This window comes from Corylus avellana, chromosome ca6, assembly GCF_901000735.1.
Source record: "Corylus avellana chromosome ca6, CavTom2PMs-1.0".
Lineage (NCBI taxonomy): Eukaryota > Viridiplantae > Streptophyta > Magnoliopsida > Fagales > Betulaceae > Corylus > Corylus avellana.
The window spans coordinates 24,479,529-24,505,336 of NC_081546.1; the positions used below are offsets into that span (position 1 = coordinate 24,479,529).

Sequence of the window (25,808 nt, forward strand, 5' to 3'; positions counted from 1 at the left end):
GGCCGGCCATCCGCATTTTGGGTAGGGGGTGGCCGAACCACCCCCATGGCCTATGGGGGTGGCCGAACCACCCCCATCTTGCAAAAAGGGGGTGGCCAAACCACCCCCAAGAGCCTTGGGGGTGGCTCGGCCACCCCCTTTCGGGTAAGGGGTGGCTTCAGCCACCCCAGACCGGCCGGTCTAGGGTGGCCGAAGCCACCTCTTATTTTTATTAGTGAGATATGTGTCCTATTTGTGGTCATAAAATTTTTTAGATGAAATCCTAACCATGAACTGGAGAAGATCATGTTCCCTTTCATCTATATGTCATCTAAAAAATTAATGAAAATTTTGCCACATGTACGGAACTCCATTTAAGAGCTATAAAATATTGCCACGTGTTTATTATTGCCACCTCAACATATCACTATAAAAAAAAAAAAACATGAAGGGATGATTATGGTTCAAAAACACCAATCGCACTTATACCCGACAGATTAAAACCATTACATTTTATATAAATTTTGTCTGCAGTTCATCTTTAGCTAAACCAAATAATCTGTTCTGGCCCAAAAACATGTATTGTTTATAAGGAATTAATGAATTATCGAGGTTTTATTTTTTTTTTGTGTTTGGCTGGCGTAATCATCCATGGATAGAAAATTGAACAGGGCCAAATGAACTCTTGGCCATCCCTTTTCCTTTTTACGCGGTTGGCTTTTTCTTTCCACGTGGGCATATATACCAGTGAGAGATTATAAGAATAGAAGGTAGAAGGTATTAAAAGAATATATATTGCAAAGTCTTGACTTTGAGTAATGATACAAACTCTTTCCTTCTCTCCGAACCCTCAAGCATATTGTTATAATATGGGGATGATCTGCTCTTGAACCCTGCTTCTGGTTTGAATACCCAAGGCACTACAAAACTACCCATGATGCCTTTCTCTACAAAACGCCTACGGAAAAAGTGAGGAAAAAAAAAAAGACACATACCAGATGCCTCCCGGCAAGGATCAACTAACTACTCACACTTGATGGACCGGTAAATGTGACGGACGAATAGCAAAGCTGCACGGAAACCTACGGCTCCAAGCATGAGGAAGAAACCATAGCAGATGCAAGCCATGTATCCAAAGAAAAATGAGGTCTGCATGAATCCGGACATATCGGAGCGTGCGTAGTAGTAATATAGGCAGTAGGCATAGATAAATATGCCAGTCGATCCACCGCAAACAAAAGATCTGAAACAGATGAATAAACAGAGGAAGAACAAACAATAGATGTGAATATAAGAGGAAGAACAAACATTAGAGAAGCAATAGACCATTCGAAGTAAACAACAGATTAAGACAAGACGGAAAAAAGGATTAGTAGTTTAAAGTCCAGATAACATTTAAATTTTTTTATAAGTAATCAAAATATTATTAAAAGCCTAAATAAAATGGGGGTGATTACCTCCACCACCACTCGTGGTCCTCGGCAGCAAGTTGGAAGTATGTTAGCGCCACAGTAATGAAAGCAGTAACTATCAGGAGAATTATAAAGACGATAAACAAGATGCTGTAGATGGTATAGATCCTGTGACCCCAGACACTAGCAAATATGTAGTAAAGTTCAATGTATATAGCACTGAAAGGCAGAAAGCCTGCCATTGCCATCTGTGGAATTGATCCGCGGTACCATGGCAAAGCTGGAATCTCTCGGGGATATTTGGTGGTGCGGCAAGGAGCTTGGAATTCAGCCTTGCTATTCTTCCCAGCAATCCCACCCAATACCAGTAAAGGTGATGTTACAAGTGACCATATAAGAACTATCACGACAATAGTGCCAAATGGGAGAGCAGCAGTGGCATTATAAGTAATTGCAACAGTATTCAGAAAGCAGAACATAAGAAACAAAGGTCCACAAAAGAGGCATCCTGTCAACAACAGATTCCTAACCTGTCATACCAAAAAATTTGTTGAGTATTCATATGTGAGTATAGAAAGGTCAAGTTTCATATTGAAAAAATGTGGTATGTGTGAACGGTTAATATAGCACACGTATACACGCAAATCCATAAACTTAAACTTTTGGGTTAAGTTTTCTCCTAACATGTTATATTATGATCTCACTGTAAGAATCTCAAGATGATCATTTCCCTAACAATTTGCATCAAAGCCTATAGTGACATGCAGTATGGTGGATGATGGCAGTGACTTTTGCTGTTTGGAGCGGGAATGATGCGCATGCATGGATGGTCGGTTCTTTTTGTGGTAGGAGTAGGGACATAACAGATGCACGGCACGGATAAAATCTACATGGCCCACACAAGTAATCGTAAAAAGGGTCCATAAGATTGATAAAACTTCCATTCAAGGGAGAGTATATTAATGTGGTGACAGCCTCACACGATAGTAGAAGATATTAAGTATACACAGATAATTATAGAAAAGTTAAGTCCCGCATTAGAAAAATGTGGCATGTATGAATGATTTATATAGCATAGTTAGGCCAAATTCATAAGCTTAAGCTTTTGGGTAAAGTTGTATCCCAACATGCTATATTATGGTCTCATTAGAAGAGTCCTACGATGCTAATCTCCTTAAGAAGATTGAATATCATAGAAATGAAACAAGTACAAATTTAATGGATGTCATTTCAAAATCAAAACTCTTTGAAGAATGAATTTATCAGCACATACCCAGTTCGTTCCCTCTAGCTGGCTATAAAAGGAGGTTGCAACATAGCCTGCAATTCCTGACGTGAGTGCATATATGACAACCAGTGCAGTAAATAGAGCCCCTCGGTTGTATGGGTAAAAGACACCAACAAGTGCTAGTATAAAAATGAATACCGTACTGCATGAAAAGCATAAATACCATATTAGTGAAATATTACACAACAATAACGTGTATTTGTATGAGAAACCTCCTAAAATGAGCTTCTGTGCTATTAAACAGCCTGATGAAAAAGCAACTTACAGAGTAAATAGTTGGGTCCCAGAACCAAGGGCAGCTGCAAATAGAGACTTGTACTTGGGGTACCTGAACACATCTCCATGGATGTATTTCCATCCGGTCTCTTCCTGGTCTTCAGCCGCTTCCTCATCATGGGCATATCTTTTATAGAGAAACAAAAGAACTTAATAATGAGTGCAGAAAGAAAATGCACACCCTAGTACACTCAGAGTAAACAGGCAGATCCTAAAACAAAGATGGATTTCAAAATAATCCTTACTTGACAAAATCATTCTTAAGGACTCGCATGAGAATTGTGGCGAGAAACCCAGTTAGAAGAAGCACTGTCACACATGAATTTATAATGGAGAACCAATGGATCTCCAGATGATGAGGAAGCGAAGAAGACTGTGAGTACTTATCCATCCTCTTCTCAAAGGGAGTGTTTGTTTCCTTCCATTTCACAGTATACAAAAATTCCACATCAACTTCTTTATCCTCCGTAAGATCCACAAGGGCATGTTGTTCTGTTTGAACGGTGATTTCAATCACCCGGTCCTTGTTATAATAGATAATAAAGTGAATATGCTTATAAAGATAATATCTATACTCGCTTGGGTCTTTGTTTTCCTTGTCGACCTTCCCTATGAAACCCCATATAGGTAAGTCATCGTAATACATTTGAAAGTAGTAGTCCTTGTCAACGGCAGCTCGGAACTGGCCCACTTCTTTTTTTGAGAGTGTTTTCTTGCAAACAACCTCAGAGTCTTTCTCACTTCGGAAATCAAGTTTGTAGGGGGCGCTGACTAAACGATCACCATTTAGCACTTCGCCAAGAGCTTCCTTTTTCTCTTTGAAATGATCTGCAATTCGGATCCAACTAATTAAACAAGTTCCTTAGGAACTGCTGAAAAATATACTAAATTGAACTAATGCAAACCTGGAGCACAGAAGGGGAGATCAAAATAGCGATATGTTTCACTGCAAGAGAGAAAAATAAAAGAAACACATTAGCCCATCTGGAACACAAAATCTCCTCACATTCAAAGAATCAAACATTGAACTAACCACTGTTCGATTAAACATGAATACACTTCTTGACGAACAAACAATAACCAGCCATCCCAAAATTTTATAGACTACCAGATCCAGCTCTAGGATCAAATAATAGTCAAATTTATAGCCAAAAAAAAAATGGAAATCCATGCTCCACATCAACACTCTCAAACAAACAATTCTCCATATCTCCCAGCTATGCATGCAACAAATACATTACACTCTGTTTGTTAGCCCAGGAAATTATATTTTAAGACAAGAACCCTAAACAGACAAATAAATCTGGAATAATTGTTTTGGCTTCCACACCTCAATCGGGTTGCTTGCTATTCATTTATAGAAGTATTATTTACCAAAAATCTTATCAACAAATCTATCTGTATACGTGCGATTACACAGATTATCTAAACATTTGAATTGCTCTTCTTATCTTCTATCTTCTTTATCTTTCTGTTAACAGCTCCCACATTATCCGTAGGAATGGTTTGATGATCATCCTCATCTGGTTTCGTTTGAACCGTGGATGAGGATGATTGTGCTGTAATAAACCCGATCCCAAATCTCATGACTTTGTCGGAGCAAAAACATTATAGTAAACCTAAGCTTCGAAAACCATATCTTACTAAAACATTAAAACCAAAACACGTTGTTTTCTCACATTTCAACTCAATTATTTCTATGTGCTAAGAATCAGCTCAGATCCAGCTGGAACAACACCAAGAAAGTCACGGATCGAGCTCCAAAGGGCTTAGAACAATGCTTACCTGGGATTGTGAAATGGCCCGACCTTGTTCGCATAGAGAGGCACCGGGTCTCCTTCCTTGTACCGGTGATCCGATGCATCCGAACTCACCTGATTGGCGCCCAGCAGCACCACCAAGGCGATGACCGCCACCGCCACCATAGTCCTCTCCATTTCCCACTATCTCTCCAACCCCTCCACGCCCAAACCCTCAACGTACAGAGAAAACCAGAAGAGACTCAGAGAGAGAGAGAGAGAGATCTGGCTTTGCAATCTGGAGTCTGTTTGGGAGTGAAACGGCAGGGGTTAATTAATAAAACGAGGAGGTCGTTGAAGTCTGGTCCGATCTATCATGTTTTTAATTCACACTGAAAGAGATGGAGTGCCACAAACAGACGTGCGATGCCTCACCTAAACGGGGCCGTTTTTGTTTTTTGTTGCCCTCCGACGCGAAGGTGCGATTTGGTGTGCGTTTCGATTTCGTTTTCGGTTTCTATTTCTCTCTCTCTGTCGATGTGGAGGCACGTGATTGGTGTGGTTGTGACGTGTAAGGGGGTGTCAGATCCGGTGGTTCGGCAGTCAACTCATTGGGATGATCACTACCTTCCTTCCCAATCCCACACGGATCTGACTTTTCTGGTATAGTGAGTGATTCAATATATGAAAGTTAATGTTAATTGTCCGTTTTTAGGCGACTTAATTTTTAAAAATGTAATTACATATTTGTTTATAATTTGGAATTAAAATTATACGTTTTAAAAAATTATATAAATTTTTAAAAATGCACTCTCAAATAATATATTTCTTGCAATTTAGTTTTAAATCACAATTTTACTCTAAGAAATCACATAGCCGTATTTGCAAGCTCCTTCAACACACTCATTATTGTATTTCTTATTAATAGCCGATTAAACAGCTGAAATATGGTTGTCAATTACAAAACTATCTAAGTCGAATGAGTATCGTTTGATCAAAATTACGATCAAGCTGCGATCAAAACCCCATATACCTTATTTCAACCGAGTTAAGGATCGAAGCTCTTGGAACTTTGTACTGAGCAACATCTTGCAAACTCGGTCGAACGAATATTTTATGTCAATCAAACGAAACTTCCTCTCTCAATTCTATTCATGAAATTGTTGGTCGTCTCACCCACGTCAAACTTGCAAAATGTGCGTCGAAGGGATATACACACGATTATGACTCGTACAACATACGAGAGTTGAAAGATTTGAGAGAGCTATGTGAAAATAATATTTCTAAAGAGCAAGAACTTAACTAACAAAATTTCATCCATTTTCATTTTAAATGAATAATATCTATTTCATTTCATGGTCAGGATTTAAAGTTTATACATCTAACGGTGTACGTAATAACGCATTATTTAACTTTTTTAAAAAGCATGCCAACATTAACATCATATACACTATTAAATGCACAACTTTAAATTATGACCATAAAATATATCATATTTGGGTCGGCCATACCCCGTAACCCTACTCGGTTCCGGCCTGCCAAAGAGCATTGAAGTTATAGTAAACATCTCTTGGTGCTAAATGGCATTAAAAAAGAAAAGGTACTCAAATGGGTGAGATAGAGTTTCACAAAACCGACCAAAAGCAACAATTTGAGCTATACAAATTGTATGGAATTGGTCAAGAATAAGTAAATTAAGGATAAAGTTTAAGAATCCTAAATAATATCTCACAAAGTAGACCAAATTCAAGGACAGGGAATATGAAATTGTTTTGTTTAATGATGTTGAAGTTTTGGTGGACATGAAGAGCCCATCATCCCAAGGTCAATTAAGATTCCAATTGTTTGTAGCAACCACGTCGCCTAATTTCCCCTTAAGTCAACATGCCAACCACCTGTTGGTTAAAAGCTTTATTGAGGTTAAGTCGTTTTTAATGACATTACAATTTTTAAAAAATAATTAATAAAATAATAATATAAATTTTGTGTTTCCTTGGCTACAATGTTAAAAATATTGGATTTAAAAAAATTATAAAAAAATAATAAAATAATAAAATAATAATAATAATAAAAAAAAAGATGAAGATGAAGAAGAAGCACCACTAAATAACAAATCAATTGTTAAAAGAAATTGAACGAGGCATTTGTAATGCACAACTCACATCTAGGTATTGTTTTAAATCAATACTTGAGTGTATGCACTTGTGTATACTCTAGTACAGTGCAAACCAATCGCGTGTGGCAGTGAACTGTAGGGCGTCTTGATGGTGCATCGTTAATTTTTAGACAGTCATGGTTATACGATATGGTGATTTTATATGGATTGTAAAATGCTTATAAGGTAAATCAATGTTTTGATTTACTTTACTATTTGTAAGGTCAATCGTAAGTTAACTTAAGTTTGATATGCTGTTGAAATTAAGTCATTGTTACTAACAATTATGATCGTAGAATGTCGTAGGGCTCCAATGTATCTTAGAGAAGTGTTTGCTATAACCCATTGTACCCCAATTATCAAAAATCAATTGGGACAAATATCTTCTTTAAGGAAAGCGACTTTGTAACATCTTATGAACATTTTTTTTTTTTATGTTTTAAAATTTGATACTTCCATCAAGATCCTCCCCATTTCAAGTTAAATTGAGAGATTATGTTATATGGTCTAAATTCTATTTTATTGCATTTAGGCTAAAATAATTTTAAAAAAAATATTTTTTAGTGTTTGGTGCGACAGAAAATAATAGTCAACCCAAAAACTTATTCAGTTTAATCAAAAAAGCTTATTTAATTTTCATAAAATGGTTTATCTTTCTTTTAAAAAAAACCATAAATTTGTTGAGTTTGAGTTTCTCTTTCTCAAATCGTCGGAGTTCATTGGACCACCATTGGAAATCGTCGGCGCAAATACTGAAAAATATTTTAAGGAAAATCATTTTTTCACTGAAAATCGTCGAAAATTTTACGTCGAAACAAACATAGTATTAATAGTGTATAAAGTATCACATCATTTAAATTTTTTAAAATAGTGTGACAACATATTCCCTATGTTGCAATATATATAATTAAGTCTATAAATTCTATAATATGGCCTATAAAATAGATGGTCTCCATATTTCTCTGTGTTTTCTTGTGTAACCAAAAATGCAAGCAACAAGTATCCAACAAGCATTGAAAATCCTAGACATGCACACCAAAACAAGCCTTTAACAACTTGAGAGGGGACAATGTCACCTAATCCACATAAATTAAGCCTCTCACACCCTACACCCGAAGGGTGTCCCCTTCACTCAATTGTCCAAATCGCAAACAATCTGGCCTAGGAATTAGGATACACCAAGCAAATATGACCTGGGATAGACAACAAAAATGGGCCAAAAATAAATCAATGCAAAGCAATCCAGTGGGGGTTTGCGATTTTTTTTCTATTCTGCTGAATTGAATTCAAAATTGTAAATAACGATGAGAAAAAAAGAGTTGAGATTATGTTTGAGTTGTTTGAATAATATAAAATTTTGAATAAAGTTGAAAATTTTTGAGTTGAGTTAAGTATTAATAGTGTCAAATCAACTAAAAAAAGAGAAAAAAAAATAAAAAAAAAAATTGAGAAGAATTGGGAAGAATCGTCTTTCCAAACAAGTCCTTTCTTCTCAATTCTTCTCAACCTTTTTTTTTTTAGTTGATTTGACACCATTAATATTCAACATAACTCAAAAAATTTCAACTTTATTCAAAATTTTATATTCTTCAAACAACTCAATTTAATCTCAACTCTTTTTTCTCATCGATATTCGTAATTTTGAATTTAGTTTAATAGAAAAATAAAAATAAAAATTCCAACCCAAACAAGCATGATAACCACCAATTGGTACTAGAAACCACAATTTTTATTTCACTATTATTCTACGAGTAACGTAAGAAATTATATTTTTATTTTATAATTATTCCACATCGTTGGCGTGTCAGTCCTAACTAATATTCAACCTAACCATTGTTAAAAAAAAAATTGTTCAAGAGTTAGTTGGAACTGTTACATTAATATTGTGAGATAAAAATGTGATATTATTCTTACTTTACTATGTTGATGTGACATTGTCAGTCCACCGTTAATTTTTTATTTATTTTTAACTATAACTAATTCAAAGGTGAATTAATAGTGCCGCATCAGTATAGTAGTATAGTGGTGGAATAAACATTAGTCCATTTACAATCAACATTTCCAATTTTTTTTTCAAAATAATTGTTTTTTTTTTGGGATATTTTAAGGACCATTAAATTCATTTTTGATACTACAGGGAGCAAATTTCAAATCATTTTGATGGACCCATAGTTAATGGATTGTTATAAGTAACACTTGAGTTTAAGATACCCAACATCCTCATACTTAATTCCATTTTTCCAACAAAACCTGGAATATGATTGTTTTTATTTCGAGCGAAATGGTGAAGATTCATTTTATGGTTAATATTTTATGGGTAAAGTCCACATACCTCCCTCAAACTACCACCCAATTGATAATGTTCCCCCAAACTTTCAATTGTGACAATGTACCCCTCAAACTATCAAAATATTGTAAATATCCCCACCAAAGCTAGCAAAAAGATCAAAATGCCCCTATATATTTATCAATATGACAAAAATACCTCTAAAATTAAAAAAAAAAAAAAACGAAAATTTTAATTTTTAAACGATTTTTTTTAAACCGAAATTTTTATTTTAAAAAAAAAATCAATTTTTATTTTTTTATATTTTTTTAAAATATGTTTTAAAAAATGAAAAATTTATTTTTTTTAAACAAAAATATTTTAATTTTTTTTAAAAAAAAATGGAAATTTTTATTTAAAAATTATAAAAGAAAACATTTAAAAAAAAAACATAAAAACAAACCAAAAATTTTCAATTTTTATATTAAAAAAATAAATCGAAATTTTTAAAATTTTTTTTTCTAATAAAAAGATTTTTTTTTATTTTTTTTATTTTAGGTTTTTCCAGAAATTTTAGTTTTTTAGTTTTTTTTTTTAATTTTTCTAAGGGTAGTTTTGTCAATGAGGGGGACATTGACAATGTTTTGGTAGTTTGGGGGGTACATTGTCATAATTTAAAGTTTGGGGAGAACATTGTCAATTGGGTGGCAGTTTGAGAGGGGTAGTAGACTTTTCTCATATTTTATTTTGTTGCATTTAATGATGTACATGGCGATGTGGCAACAAATACACAAATAATTCTTTCAAATTAATATAAACCCAAAAAAAAAATGATTTTATTTATACTTTCACTTAAAATATGACAACCAGTTGACCATTTAAGACATTTAAGAGGTTCTCAATGCCTTAGCATATGATATCCATTGCGGTCATTCAAGACATTTTGCATACTTGAATAGTTTTATTCCCCAAACACTTTAGTAATTGTTTTTTTGCACAACATTCTCAATATGAAGTCACAATAACCTTTCATCAACTGCTATATATCGATTGCTTTTCAAAAGCAGTTAGGGGTTGCCACTCTCATCAATTAGGGGTGGTCAACCAACTCTCTCACCCTTTGTTTTTTTTACATGTCCGAACAAGGGAAGAGTCGAAGAGAAATGGGGGTGAAGAATTCAAATTAGTGACATTTGCTTCATGAGGCGTGATCCTCAACGAATTGAATTACTCATTGGAGACTAAAACAAGAGTTATATAACATTAACTGATTGATTTGATGTGTCATATCATTAGTTAATTAGACGATAAGTTAACATAGAGACATGTTTAAAATTGAAGAAAAAAAATAAGAGCTTAATTGTCGAAATTAAAAACCAAATGATTAAATTGAAATCGCATTAAAATTTTAAGTTCCCTTAAGAATCTAATAGGTTAAGGTTCCCTAAGAATCTAAGGTCTATGTTTTCTCATAACCTAGCAAATTATATTGTTACATGTTTGTGAAATCATTCACGTAACCAATTGGTATAACAACCAGATTGCTTAATGGTAGATCCAAGGGTGGATTAGATTGACCAACAATTTTCTTGTCTCGTTGCAATAAAACTAAGCAAATAATTAATCACAAACTTTGAGTTTGGAAAATGTTCTAGATTCCCTTAGAATATAAAAAATATAGGTTCCATTAGAATATAAGATTTAGGTTCCCTCGGAACTTAACAAATTATCACGTTGCGTGTTTGAGAAATCATTTGCATAACAAATTGATATCAGAGCCAAGTTGCTCAATGGCAGATTCAATGATGGATCAACTTGAGCAGCAATTTGCTAGGCAATAAAAGTAAACAAAGAATTAATCACAAATATTTTGTTTGAAAAAAGTCTTAGGTTTCCTTATAATCTAAAATGTCTAGATTTCCTCATAACCTAACAAATTATCTCGTTACGTGTTTGTGAAATCATTCACGCAACAGTATGATCATCACCAACAACAGGAAAAAGATTAAAAAAAAAAATCAAAATAAAGTGACAAGGTAAAAACAAGGGACGGGGCTTTAGGTATTAGGCTTGTTGATGGAGAATACCTTACGCCACTACTTTAGAGGGAGCCAGTGGTGAGACCGATGATTCCCATTCGACGCTCAAGTCAATGTTTAAGGAAAAGGGAAATTTGCAAAGCAGTTGGTGAATTGATTAAGGCGTAACACTATCAATTTTCTTTGTATCATTTTAAAGCTTATGTGACGTGGTTTTTGATAGCATTGGGTGCATAAAGATTTTTTTTTTTTTTTTTTAAGAGAAAATTATAGTTTATCCCCCCAAAGTTGTCAGCGATTTGCAATTCCGCCTCAAAAGTTTCAATTTTTGCAATCCACCCCCTTAAAGTTTCAATTTTTTTCAATTCAGCCATTCCATCAGTCAAAACCGCTTTGACTCGCACGTGATCACTTAAGGCGTTTTAGTATCGAAAATGCCCCCCGAATATTATTTTCCACGTTTTGCTGTCAACCACCTCCGAATCTCTTCCATTACAAATCTCCCATGCTTCTCCCTCCATGTTCTGGTATGCTGCAAGCTCTTTAGAGATTCAATGGTAGATTCTCTCAACCTCTGCGCCACTTTCGTTGCTACTGTCTTCAAATTTTGTTAGTGTATCGTTTCCTTCACAAATTCATCCAATATTTTCGGAATCTGTCTGCTTTTCCATTAGGTATTGTTTCTTAAGATTTGAAGCATACCCATCTGGTTTCTTAATAATTTATGTCACGGGTTGCCTCCACACTGTTGTTGCCCCTCTACCTCGCCGTTGCCTCCAAAAGGAAGAAGATTGATCTTTCCTTAGCCAAATGGCCCAAATCTCACAAAACTGTTGGGATTTTGGCCAGATTCAATCCCGAAACACCTTGGAAACGACAATGGAACTACCAAATTGAAACAATTGAAACAATTAAATCCAAGAACCGAAGTCCTTACATTTCACGCATAAACAACCGTAATTCAAAAAAATTCTCAAATTTATCACAACCCAGTACAATGTGAATGATCAAACATATGATTCTAACATCTATTAACATAAATCAACCATCAATTCCGATAAATTAATCTTCTTTGTCGTTGCTAGAGAGGGATCAATCTTCTCTGTCGTTGCCGGAGAATGACCTTTGCCGGAGAATCCAAGAATCATTCGTTCAAATGAATAGAGGAACATAAAAACAAAAATGCCTTCTTCCCAAGACTTGCTTTGCCTCGTCCTGCAAGACCCTTCTCACTCATTCTCGTTTCTTGTTGACCAATAGCAGATCGATCGGTTTGGCATGGAGAAACGAGGTAGGCGGAGAAGAGGAGGTGGGGATGGGGGCATTTTGGGAAAAAAAAACCAAAAGTGATCACGTGACTTGCACGTGATCACTGTTCCGTCAGTCAAAGCCGCTTTGATTGACATAATGCTTGAATTGAAAAAAAATTGAAACTTTAGGGGGGTAAATTACAAAAATTGAAACTTTAGAGATGGGATTGCAAATCGCTGACAACTTTGAGGGGGTAAATTGTAATTTTCATTTTTTTTAATCACGTCACATAAATTCTGGAGGGTGAGAAATAGACAGGGGTAATGATTAGAATTACTCAGATTAGGCAAATGAGTTCCGCATTTTAGGTTGTTTGAGGTAAGCGAGTCTCCCCAACTTCCCTCTTATAGACTGCTTGAATTTATGTAAAATTCAAACAGCCTATTAACATAAATTTGTACTTAAAAAAAAAAAAAAAAAAAGAGCGGGTAACAAGGTAAAATAAATAAAGCAGTGAATAGAAAGAAAAGAAGAAAAAAAAAAACAGTGAATAAAAAATCCAAAAGAGCATTCAAGAGCCCGCTCTTGGTCCACCACCTCAATTCAGAAGCGCAAAGAGCCAGGATCCCTAAAGGCTACAGAGGAGTCAAGTGAGAGAGAGAGAAAAACCCAAAAAAAAAGAAAAAAAAAAAAGAAAAAGAAAAGAGAGAGAAGAACCACAACATCAACAACAACAAAGCAGAGCAGCAACCGGCCACTACTACCTTCCTCAGGTGCTCCTCTCGTCCCTCCTCTTTCATCGATTTTTTACTTTGTTACTTTTTCATCTTTTGGACCCATTTCCACTCTTTCACCAAACCCTCAAAAAAATTTACGCACAAAGCAAAATGTCAGATCTTGGTTTCTTTTGATTTTTCAAAGAGAGTGATTTTGGCCTTAAAACTGTGGCGGAAATTGAATTCCGCTTTGGGAGCGCTCGAATGTGTGATGGGATTGGGGTTTAGGGTTGGAGGTGAAGGAAAGGGAAATGGGAATCCACGGGATTTGAAATTCCCAATCTGTGGATCCGCGACGAGAATGCCTGATTCTCGATCGGAGAGCCGGGCTGGCACTGCTTTTTAGGTGATTATGAGGCTTCGGTTTTTACGTTTCTGAGAAAGAGAAAAAAAAAAAAAAAAAAAGGAACAGTTTTTGCTCTGTTTGGTTGCTCGGAAAATGTAAAAAAAATGGGAGGAAAATTTTGGGATTCTGATTGTTAGGTTTTTGTTGTTGTTCAGGACACATGACTACAAAAATGCCGCCACTTGGTTGAGCCTTATGCGAGGTAAGTTTTGGAATAGTACTTTTGAAAAATCTTTATTTTATTTCGTTTTTTTTCTTTTTTGTGGGTGTTGTAGAAATTTCTTAGCAAAGAATGGTGTATTAAGAAAATGGAATTTTTATATTTTGTTTAGAACGAGGTTTTATTGGTGTATTTTTCTCAGGTTGTTGTGGATGCTTCTTTCTGAGACCTACTTGTAGGTTTTAGTGGTTAAAAATGGCAGAGTCAAACTCGGTTGATGTGATTCTGGAATTTCTGCGAAGAAATCGGTTCTCTAGAGCTGAGGCAGCTTTGCGCAGTGAGCTCAGTAATCGTCCTGATTTGAATGGGTTCCTTCAGAAACTTACGATTGGGGACAAGGATAAGGACTCGGGTAATACGGTAGAGGAGGCGAATGGGGACAAGCTGGTGGTGGAAAATCCAGGGTCAGTGTCTCGGGATAGTCGTGAGGTTTCCAAGGAGTTAATTGTGAAGGAGATAGAGTGCGGGACGGGTAGAAATGGGTCTGAGAGCAAATGGAAGAATGCTGCTTCTACTGGTGAGCGGAATAAAAGTAATGAAGCGGTTGGGACGAGTGACAAGGGCTTCAGTTTCTTGAAAGGTTCGGAGGACACGGTGCTTGATTTGTATTCGTGGAAGCTCATTTCTAGTAATGGGCCTGCTGGAGCTTATCAGAATGATGGTACTAGTAGTACTAGTAACATTTCGGAGCTTCAGATATCGGGGCAACCGAAGTATCATACGAGTGAAGCTCCTGATGCTGGTAAAGCCATTGTGAAGACTGGGGAAGAGATTACTTTTTCTGGCGACAAGAGAACTTCATGGCTTGGAAGTACTAGTAAAGCTAATGTGGAATCCAAGTATGAGAAAACCCAAGCAAGTGAGCCCAAAGAACTTGATCAGCAGCTTAAGGCTAGTAGCATATACTTCAAAGAAAATTTTGCAGATAATCCATGGTCAAGAAGTGAGGAGCCCACGAATTCTTCTTCTGATTTGTGGAAAGATTGCTCTGTCAAGACTGTTTTTCCATTCTCCGAGGGAGATGTGTCAACTAGTTATGATATTATCGCAGGTTCTGACAAAAAAGAAGGAAGGAGAAAGTCAGAAACGAGTGATGTTAGGACAGCAATAAAAGAGCAGGTGGATGAGGTGGGAAGAGCCTTGTACTTTGGCAAGTCACAAGGGGGTTCCGAGCAAAAGACCATCAGCAGCTTGAGTTTTCCTCTGGTATCTGAGAATCAGAAGGAAGAGTTTCCTAGGTTGCCGCCTGTTAAACTCAAATCGGAGGACAAATCATTGAATGTTAATTGGGAGGAAAAGTTTGAGCGAGATGGACCTGGTGCAAAACTCACCAGTGCTGATAACGCCTTCCTGATAGGTTCATTCCTGGATGTTCCTATCGGACAAGAAATAAACTCTGCAGGTTAGCTCATTTGATGAAAATGATCAGATGATTTCCTTGCTTACAAATATCTATATTTTTTTTATCAGCAAGTGAACTAGTTAGTTGATTATTTGGGTTTCATTTCCTCTACTTGTAATCCAATTTTTGCCTTTTACTCCATTTGCAATTCTAGTTCTTACTAGCCATCATCTTCCATTCTTTATCTCTTTCACGTTTCTAGTGGTGATATATCTGTTTGGGTCCCTTGTGCCTGTGGCTTGTTATTCATGTTCTAGTGCAGTTCTTGAGCTAGTTAGATGTATTCAATTGATCATAATCAGTATTGTTATTGTCATTGAAAATCTCCTTGGGAAAAGTAGTTTGCCATTTCTAAGTCATTGATGGCTACTCAGCAGTGAGTTTGAGGTGGTGGTAGCGTTCATTTGATGAACTGTTTATTATATATGGATTAAGAAAAGAAAAATGATTCACTAAGATTTGTGGAATTGGAAAATGATTACTATTTCAATTTAATTATTATGGTACTTGTCAGAAGTTCTATCATTTTAATCTTATGAAGAGATGTTGTCCTTGCTCTACTTTTTGCAAGATTCGATCAACCTTTCAAGTCTCTATTAATGTTTCTACTTTTTTCTTTTAATTTATTTTCAATAATGTCCTAGATGATTTTTTTTTTGATAAGTAATGTTTATATATCAAAAGCGCAGAGGGGCGCAACCCTAATAATGTCCTAGATGATTCAAACCAGTGAATCTTGTAGTAGAACGTGGGTTCCTGTGTTTTACATATTCATCAAATATGATAATGCTGGGGCTAAGTAGAATACCAGAAACATGGAAGTTCCCAGGTTTTGTGGTCTATGGACCAAGAAGCTATTTTTCATGAAGTGTCGATTGAAACTGCTCAACATGTTTCTGTTTCTCAGGAGACTAAAGAAATGAACAGGGAGCTTAAAATTCAGTAGTTTAGCCACTATAATATTATCTCATTAATTGTCTAAGTGTTTGCCATATTGGAAACCTAGAGTTTTTGTCTTTTTTTATTGTACAAAATATATCTCTAATTCACCTTAATGAAACAAAATTACAATGTAGTTGGCAATGGTGCCGATCTTAGTATTTCTGTAAATGATTGCTGTTTTATTGATTTTGCATCACTTGCAACCATAAATAGTGGCCTAAGCTGTCCCATTAGAAATTTATGGAATATTATGCTATATATATCATAGCAATATACTTGAAACTCATGATAGCATGTGCACCTGTACATGCTTATACTCTTAAAGATTTGACTTATAGGAATAAATGCAATAAATGAGGAATTGTAAATGGTATTTATTTCCAATTTTGTATCTTTTGGGTGATCACTTAATTAGCTACAGCTTTTGCATTAATGATCAGGTGGAAAAAGGATTGCAGGAGGTAGTTGGCTATCTGTAAGTCAGGGAATTGCAGAGGATACATCTGATCTGGTTTCTGGTTTTGCCACTGTCGGTGATGGATTAAGTGAATCTGTTGACTATCCAAATGAGTATTGGGACTCTGATGAATACGATGACGATGATGATGTTGGATATATGAGACAACCTATTGAGGATGAGGCCTGGTTTCTAGCTCATGAAATTGATTACCCAAGTGACAATGAAAAGGGTACAGGGCATGGCAGTGTTCCAGATCCACAGGAAAGAGCTCCAACCAAAGATGAGGATGATGATCAATCTTTTGCTGAGGAGGATTCTTACTTCTCTGGTGAGCGGTATTTTCAAGCAAAAAATGTCGAACCAGTTACAGCTTCAGACGATCCTATAGGGTTGTCAGCGACTGACATGTATGGGAGGACTGATGAGAATGATTTAATTGCTCAATATGATGGACAGTTGATGGATGAAGAAGAACTGAATCTGATGCGTGCAGAACCTGTCTGGCAGGGCTTTGTGACTCAGACGAATGAACTCATCATGTTAGGGGATGGGAAAGTTTTGAACGAGTGTGGAAGGTCGCGGCTAGATGATATTTGTATGGATGATGATCAGCATGGTTCGGTTCGATCAATTGGTGTAGGGATCAACAGTGATGCTGCAGATATGGGCAGTGAAGTACGGGAAAGTTTGGTTGGAGGCAGTAGTGAAGGGGATCTAGAATACTTCTGTGATCATGATGTTGGGATTGGTGGGTCTAGACATCCTCATCATGACTTAGACAAGAAATATATTGATAGATCAAACAGGGATAAAAGGAAAACTACTAATCAAGAGGCCAATAAATATGTAGTTGGGAATGATAAGGGTGGAAGCATACAGATGAAAAATCATCCTGATGGGGGATTTTCGTTTCCCCCACCATTGAGGGATGGACGGCTGGAGCAGGCAGGCGCTAGTAAACCTTTATGGTCAAACAACAGCAATGCTATTATCAGTGATGAAATTGATGACTGTCAAAATGCTGTGGTGGGCTCGGATAACATGCTTACTTCATGGAGGCGGAAAAGCAGTGATTCTTCACCTATCAAAAGTTCCAGGGATGAGAATAATGCTAATGCCCTGAGATCCACAGATTCTACTCCTTCTACACTCTCTAATTATGGTTATGATGAAAGAGAGCATGCAAAGCAAGAGGAGGACAAAAAAATTGGTTCTGCACGGGAAGAAGATCCAGCAGCATCACTTGAGGATGAAGAGGCAGCTGCTGTGCAAGAGCAAGTAAGGCAGATAAAGGCTCAGGAGGATGAATTTGAGACCTTTAACCTGAAGATTGTGCATAGGAAAAACAGGTATGTCTTATCCTACATACCCATCTTTTTGCTAGCTCTTATTTCTTGTGTTTGAGGTTCTGCCATTTACATCTACCTAAATTGCAGAATATTTTTAGTACTTTGGAAACTATGGTCTCATTTTTTTAGTTTCTCGTTTTTCTAGATTTGTGCCAATAGCATTCTCTCTGATGATGTCCAAACCGATGATCTATGTTTGATTTATGGTGGATAGCTTGAACCTGGATGCCAACTTCTTTATTATTGAAACATATATAGCATATTACTGTGATCCATATATGGACTAGGTAATGTCAATTAAACTGAGATAGAGCTAGAATAAAATGGAGATTTACGCCGTCTCTGTTAGAGCTTATTGATTAGCTTATCCTATAACTAGTTATATGATTCTAGGTGATCCTTCATTGTGAGGTTGCAACATAATTGCGGAGTGCGCTTTCCAGTTGTTTGAAGGGTGAGCGAATTGTTGGTGAGTTGGAGGGGACAATTGGGAAGCATACTGCTTTGAAAATATGGAGGTTGGTTCCTTTATGTTTAATGCGGTGCCTTTGGAGAGAGCGGAACGCAAGGAGCTTTGAAGATCGTGAGAATGGATTATTAGATCTGAAAAAGATGATGTTACAATCCCTTTATACATGGAGAGTAGCACATAATAGTTTGCTTGTTTTTAATTTCAGAGTTTTTGGAATTTTGTTTCTCTCTTTCTATTTTATAGGGGTTCTCTTGTATACTTAATGTGTAATAAGATTGCGCCCTTTTGCACTTCTATTGTATTTATATTACTTCTAAAAAAAATATGACTCTAGGTGATCCTTGAGCTTTAGCTAAAGTGTTAACTTTTCCCTCCATATGAACGGAGAGGAGGGTGAATTTGTGAGTTCAAAACCTAAGGTGCATGTGTGACTTAGCAAACAAATGACTCTAGGTGGTCCTCTTTTCATGAGTATTATTCAGTGTTATGATGGTTCCCTCAACTTTTTCCTTTTGTTTTATTTTTGGTAAGCCTTCAACTTGAAAGTAGTTGTGGTTGGCAAAAATACATTTTTACAGCTGAAGTAGCAAATACACTTAATTAAATAATAGTAGACATAATTAATCGGTTGGATTCTGGTTATCTCATTCATAATTAATAGGTCAACGCAGAACACTGCAGAATGAATTCTTTCATGAAAGGTTCTTATAGTATTGTTTTTTCTTTTCTCTCCTATGAATGGAACATATCAAGGAAGTATTTGAGGCTTTTTTCAACTTATAATGATCTCTGGCAATGTTTGCAGATCGTGGTACCTTTTGAAGCATTTTGTTTACTTTCATCTTCCCCTTTTCATGCCATGATATAACATCTGGCTCACTGATATTATTATCCTTGAAAACATGGTATCTCCTTAAATGTTTTGTTGTATTTTCGGCAAAAAAAATTTGTATTGCCTGTTTTCTGGTAAATGTAGTTTTAGATTGCAAGCTGTACTAACCAGACTTAATGTGGCATATCTCCTTTGTTATCCAATTGGCACCTCCACTGCCCACAGCATATGCTGGGAACTTATTTTAACATCACTTATTTTGTAATCACTGTTTCATGCTGCCAAAGCAAGCAGACCTTCCAGTTTATACCCTTTTCTCTTCCCTAGGAGATTATGTAAACTTATGTTGTTTTGTTGCTCAGAACTGGCTTTGAGGAGGACAAGAACTTCCATGTTGTTCTAAATTCAGTCATAGCTGGGCGCTATCATGTTACTGAGTATCTTGGGTCAGCTGCATTCAGTAAAGCTATACAAGCACATGATCTGCATACGGGTATGGATGTCTGTGTAAAAATTATAAAGAACAACAAGGATTTTTTTGATCAGAGCCTTGATGAGATAAAGCTTCTCAAGTATGTGAATAAGCATGATCCTGGTGACAAGTACCACATTCTCCGATTATATGATTATTTCTATTATCGAGTAAGTGAAAATATTATTCAACTTGTTATTAGTTTTACATGCTATTGTGAACTTTATGGTGGATTGCTGATTTGTGCATGTCCATGTACTAGGCAAATTAGTTGTTAAACTTATCTGTATCGCCCTTCACTAAATATAAAAAATGAGAGTTTGCTCAAGTCATAAGAATACCTGCATATTCCTGTGGGCTTATCTTCTAGAGCTGGCTGTCAGATCCTGTCACATTCTACTTGGTCCCTTGTAATCCTGTCCTGGCCGACTTGTTCCCTACTAGGTCTTCAATCACTTGGGAAAATTCGGTGGGTCTATCTTCTTTAAATTTATCAGGTAGTTGATAATTTGTCCAAAGAACAGAGAGCTTTAAAAATTATGTTTTAAATTTTGTTAAGCTCGACAGTTTCTTTGATCATAAAGTTTAAAATTACTTCTAACAGCCACATTTCCATGGAAACTACTGGTGAAGTGGGGTTCATTAACTCCTGAACAACTGTTCAGTTTGCATGATGTTCGTGATTGCTAATTTTTTATAGCAGTTCCTGACCCAGTCAGGCTCCAAATTCAGTGCTATTTGTCATTCTCTTCCTGATGCGTCTATGTCAAGCTCTTTTACTAGAGATTTTTTTTTTGTTATGCATGTTATTAGAACTGTTAGTTTGCAATTTGGCATGCTTTCAAATAGATGATTTTTTTCAAGCAAAAAATCAACATCTGCTGATTTCATATGGAATCTGCCACATCTTGTGAATTGCAATTGTCATATTTGGTCTTGTTTGTTTGTTGATGCCCTGCGTATGATTTCCCTTGATTTTGCAGGAGCATTTGTTAATAGTATGTGAACTTCTCAAGGCAAACTTATATGAGTTTCATAAATTTAATAGAGAATCAGGAGGGGAGGTCTACTTCACAATGCCAAGATTGCAGGTTTGTGGGGTATCTTTTTCTTCTTGGGAGCTTTTATGTTTTTGCCGTGCTGGCAGATGTGCTTATTTTGATTGGATTTTGCAGTCAATTACCATTCAGTGTCTCGAGGCACTTCAGTTTCTACATGGCCTTGGTCTAATACATTGTGACTTGAAGCCTGAGAATATATTGGTGAAAAGTTATAGTAGATGTGAGGTGAAGGTCATTGATCTTGGGAGCAGTTGTTTTGAGACAGATCACCTCTGCTCTTATGTTCAATCCAGGTCCTATCGTGCCCCAGAAGTTATCTTGGGACTTCCATATGATAAGAAGATAGATGTATGGTCACTTGGCTGCATCTTGGCAGAACTTTGTACTGGCAACGTAAGTGTTGTTATGCACCAATATGTACATATATGCTTATCTGCGTATGGATTATGTTTGTATTTTTTATTTCATTTATATCATTTTTTTCTTGATTGTAAGGAGTCTAAATTATACAGTGTTTTAAAAATCATTTTACTGCCTCAAGCTTTTATTTTCTCCTTTTTTTCATCTTGTATTTATTATCTCTACTGAATGTAGAATTTAAAGGATTGTTTTGAATGTATTTGGGGCAACCAATTAACATGAAATGTAGTGGAAATTTAAAGGGAAAAGTACATATACCCCCTCAAACTACTATCCCATTGTCAATGTCCCACCAAATTGTTAATTGTATCAATGTCTCTCATAAACTACCAAAACAATGTCACAGTCCCCCCCAATGACAAAATTAGCCTCCATAAAATTAAAAAAATTCTTAAAATTATAATGAAAAACTCAAAAAAAAAAAAACTAATTTCTTTTTAATTAATTTATTTTTTTGTCTTATTGAAATTTTTGTAAGGTCATTTGTCTTTTTGTTGGCCTTGGGAGAACATTGACATTGTTTTGGTAGTTTGGGGGGGGTGGGGGCATTGACACAATAGTTATATGGGGGGACATTGATAATGGGATGGTAGTTTAAGTAGGTGTGTGTGTACTTTGGGATAAAATTGACTGAGTTGAAGCAGATGCCAATTCATACATTCCAGTGATGGTGTTAGTATTGATACTGGTTTAGATGTTATAATTTGATTGCATATTAATTTCATAGGCTTCCATAAATATTGATCCTTCATCAACAGATGTGTTTGTGTAGAAATAAGATTTTTTTCAGTAATTATTTTGATGCTAAATGATCTCTATCAATGATGTTGATATTATAATTACTTTCATTTATAGATCGTAGTGGCTATGGCCATGTACTTCTTAAAGGTCGAAGCAATGGTGGAATGCCAGAATGTAAATATTGATAATATGTACATGTTTGTATGCTTAAAAGATTTATATTTTAAGATTCCTTTGGGCTGGTGCCTCAGATTGTAGATTTTCAAACTTTCATGCTTTCTTAGAGCTTTTCTCCGCTACTTTCTAGGCTTCTCTCTTGTATACTTCTTGTGTACTTGGGTTGCGCCTTTGCTCTTTTTTATGACTCGGCAATTACTTATTAAATAAAAATTATTACACGTTCAGCAAAGCAAACTTTAATATGTAGGAAGTTAAGGGAGGAACCCACATAAAGATGCACAGTAGACATGATTTCCTGGATGATCTCAAGAAAGATTAAGCTTGGAGCCATGATATCTTCAAGAGAAGGGTTGTCTTGCTTGAAGGTGGTTAAATCTTGTTGGAAAGAGTTGATTAATAGTAATATGAGCTGGGATTCGATGGTGAGAGGAGAATCTGATTCTGTGTAGCATTAAGTGGATGAGTGCTGGGAAACTAGTAGGTTGTAGCGAATCAGTGAATGAGAGAAAATACAAACTTGATGTGGATTGAGATTAAAGGAGGATGAGAAAAGACTTTCATTGGATATTTGGGTTGAAATGAGAGTGATAATTCTTGTAGAACCAGAGAATAGAGAGATGGAGGAAGAAAAGAACGAGAGTATATGAGACGGGGATGTCAACTACATCTCAAACAAAGGCCACTGTTCAATTCATTTATTACATATTTGAAAAGTGTACATCTTAAAACATTTACATAAAGGAGGTTTCTGTTTAGTGAATTATGTAGCTGCCTATGTAAAACAAAGAACAGCAGCTGCCAGCTAGTACATCTTACAGTCATGACAGCTGTTGTCAGCCAGAAGCAACTAGGTTTCTTCATCCACCACGGAGGGTGGTGATCCAGTGGACCGGGCTTACTCTCAGAGGGTTTGGTGGTTAGTAGATCTTTAGTTCTATGCTTAGGGGCGCCATTCTTTGACTATTACTAGGCTGTCGCATGGGTTTTCCACTGGGCCTTCGGTGGGGTGCAATTTCGACTATGGTTGGATCATTGGGATGAAATAGGTCTACTTGCAGCAGGGTGCAGATAGGGGCTGCTCCCACACAGGGTTACGACCATAAAAATTTACCCCAGTACTATATATAGGAAATAAATTCCTAGCTAACGAAATTTACCTCCCGTCTTAAGTAACTTGGACCAAATTTACCTCCCGTCTTAAGTAACTTGGACCAAATTTACCTCAGTACAAAATTTTAATACCTAGCTAACAAACTCCTAAAGCCCCATAAAAATTTAGAATAGAAGTTTTCTTGATAAGCTCTTCAAAATGGGTTGCTAGACACCATCTTTGCTAGTTGCTGGAAACAACTGAGGTGGCCCATGGCTGTACAGTGCTTGTGATTGGCTTGGAGGCATCATAATCAAGCCCTTCAAAATAGGTTCCAGTCATCTCCTTTGAGGGTTGTAGTTTTTTTTTTATTTACTTCGTATCTGTAAAATACAGGAGGGATTCAAAAAAGAGAGGCTCAGTATATCCTGGTCTTCACAATCCATTACTGTATATAGGAAACAAATACATCATTCTAGATAGGGACAGCCGTACCTTTACTTGTGGCCTTTTCTAACAATATCGTTCATTAAGCTGTTTGGCATTAATTTTGTGAAATAGTTTGAATTAACTTTGCACTGAAATGCTACTGCTTTATGTTATTGTTGATAATGCATTAAATTTAATTGTCCCATAGGGAAGAGATACTTTTCCTCTGCCTTGGTTGTTTTGCTGCATCACTTGATGTGCAAGATCGATTGACCATTTCACCATCAATTTTACTGAAATTTGTACTGGTTGATTATTTTGCTTCGCCGCCCCCCCCCCCCTTCTCTCTCTCTCTCTCTTCCTTGATGCTGATGCAAATGATTGAAATGAGTTTTGCCATGGTGTAGGTCCTCTTCCAAAATGATTCACCTGCAACATTACTGGCTCGGGTGATTGGAATTATAGGTCCCATCGATCAAAGCATGCTTGCCAAAGGACGGGATACATACAAATATTTTACCAAAAATCACATGCTTTATGAACGGAATCAGGTAAAGTTGTAACTGAGGATATTCATCTGTTTAATACCTATAAATTGAATGTATTAGAATTGTTCAATGCCTAATTATACTTGGATGGGAACAGAAAAAGACCTTGACATAAAGAAAAGGTTGTTGGGCAGGATGGGTCTTCCCTAGTAAATTGAGTCAAGTATAGACATGGGTGTTAAGCACGCAATATAATTGGGTACCTTTGTATACTCCATGTGTACCCTGGGACGCCTTATGCTTTTAATAAGACTGGTTATTATTTATCAAAAAAAATAATTGGGTTATAGATGGGTACTGGGTAATTGTTGACTGGACCCATATGTGTTCTGTCATAATCCAACATTACGCATCCCTTTTCTACCCATGATTGTCAGAAAGCAAAGTTGCCACTTCAGCGGCTTCAATTTTCATTTTCTCTATATGCATGATTAGAGCTTCATCCTTAAGAAATTTATATTTCCCGTTTAGATATTAGGTAACTTTATGCTTGGGGGGCACATACTTTCCTGGTCCGGCTTTCATCAAATAATTTCATTCTCTTCACTTATGCACTTTTGCAACTTGTTTATCTTAAGAGAATTTGGTACATTCTGGGACTGGTAGATGAGTTTGCCGTAATTGTTACAAATGAGTTGAAATTACTTTTATACCTTGAAATTTGATTTTGTCAGAAATTACCTTCATCCCTTGAAACTTTATTAGTCAAATGTATCCAACTCTAAGCAGAATTCTCATAAGTAGTAGTTTTGCTTATCACATGTGTTTTGTTGACAATGTGATTACAGTTCTGATTCCTACTCTGTTAATATTTGTTTAAATGCTTTAGGTATTTTTATTTATATGATGATACATAAAAACAGTGCTATTTTGCTATTCTCCAGGAAACAAACAGGCTCGAATACCTGATACCAAAAAAGACATCCTTAAGGCATCGATTGCCAATGGGGGACCAGGGCTTCATTGACTTTGTTGGTCACCTACTTGAGATAAACCCAAAGAAGCGGCCTTCGGCTTTGGAGGCGTTGAAGCATCCATGGCTTTCATACCCGTATGAACCCATATCATCTTGAACCGTTTGAAGATTCTCCAAGTGAAAATGGCAGGTTCCAGGTGCCCTTGTGTTTGGGTTTGGGGTGTCCTATTAAGGGGGAAGGAGCCACTTTTGATTTCTGGCTGAAATTGGTCATCCATTGAGGTGATCTTCAAAGAGACATTGCCCCTTGCATCCCTGCACAATGCATTGAAAGGCGTGTTTGGTTTTGTTGGTGATACCTGTCTTTCCTTCCCCTTGCCAAGTTGTATTCCAATTTAACCATAATCAAGAATGTATTTTTGCACGCTGTGTATTCTTAGGTGTTTCTTTATTTTCTTTACTTTGTTTGATCTCTGGTGGAAGAAGAAAGTTCAAAAATGTTGTTGTACATGATGTGTGATAATTCTTTTAGGCTATTAGTAGTATCTTGTGAGATGGCTTCTTCTCCAATTTTGATTCTATCACGACACCAAAGTTACTGCATATATCAAGTATGAAGCCAACAATGACAATGTGGCCATGAATCAATCAATGCACTTTCTTTGGGTGTTTTTTTTTTTAATCTGTTCATTTAGCAGCAAGCCCTGGTTGTTCCATAATGGTGTTGAGGAAATTGGGAAGCGATTC

At 36.3% G+C, this 25,808-nt stretch overlaps 2 protein-coding genes across 3 annotated transcripts; one reads left to right on the forward strand and one right to left on the reverse strand.

Annotated features, from left to right (window-relative positions):
- Positions 1–752: 752 nt before the first annotated feature.
- Positions 753–5,032, reverse strand: LOC132185023 (transmembrane 9 superfamily member 2-like). Its single transcript, XM_059598838.1, has 7 exons — positions 4,741–5,032; positions 3,861–3,901; positions 3,201–3,783; positions 2,945–3,082; positions 2,665–2,821; positions 1,437–1,921; positions 753–1,222 (listed from the first exon to the last, which is right to left on the reverse strand). The coding sequence occupies exons 1-7, from the start codon at positions 4,890–4,892 to the stop codon at positions 1,003–1,005; spliced, it is 1,776 nt and encodes a 591-aa protein (XP_059454821.1). The 5' UTR covers positions 4,893–5,032; the 3' UTR covers positions 753–1,002.
- Positions 5,033–12,996: 7,964 nt separating this feature from the next.
- On the forward strand, positions 12,997–25,736 carry LOC132185888 (uncharacterized). Of its 2 annotated transcripts, none has more exons than XM_059599694.1 (9): positions 12,997–13,178; positions 13,683–13,729; positions 13,890–15,149; positions 16,532–17,900; positions 19,567–19,846; positions 20,660–20,767; positions 20,852–21,130; positions 24,005–24,148; positions 25,030–25,736. In XM_059599694.1, exons 3-9 carry the CDS (start codon positions 13,943–13,945, stop codon positions 25,216–25,218), a joined length of 3,576 nt encoding a protein of 1,191 aa, XP_059455677.1. In that variant the 5' UTR covers positions 12,997–13,178; positions 13,683–13,729; positions 13,890–13,942; the 3' UTR covers positions 25,219–25,736. The 2 variants fall into 2 exon arrangements, with proteins under 2 accessions (XP_059455677.1, XP_059455678.1); XM_059599695.1 differs by lacking the exon at positions 12,997–13,178 and adding an exon at positions 13,185–13,527.
- The last annotated feature ends 72 nt before the right edge of the window (positions 25,737–25,808 follow it).

Excerpts from the sequence above, each read along its gene's own strand:
- LOC132185023 (XM_059598838.1), bottom strand. The coding sequence starts at position 4,892 with ATGGAGAGGACTATGGTGGCGGTGGCGGTCATCGCCTTGGTGGTGCTG. Across the intron at positions 3,083-3,200 it reads CTTAAGAATGATTTTGTCAA|ATATGCCCATGATGAGGAAG; the intron begins GTAAGGATTATT and ends TCTCTATAAAAG. Across the intron at positions 2,822-2,944 it reads GGGACCCAACTATTTACTCT|TACGGTATTCATTTTTATAC; the intron begins GTAAGTTGCTTT and ends CTTTTCATGCAG.
- LOC132185888 (XM_059599694.1), top strand. The coding sequence starts at position 13,943 with ATGGCAGAGTCAAACTCGGTTGATGTGATTCTGGAATTTCTGCGAAGA. Across the intron at positions 19,847-20,659 it reads ATGATTATTTCTATTATCGA|GAGCATTTGTTAATAGTATG; the intron begins GTAAGTGAAAAT and ends TTGATTTTGCAG. Across the intron at positions 21,131-24,004 it reads CAGAACTTTGTACTGGCAAC|GTCCTCTTCCAAAATGATTC; the intron begins GTAAGTGTTGTT and ends GCCATGGTGTAG.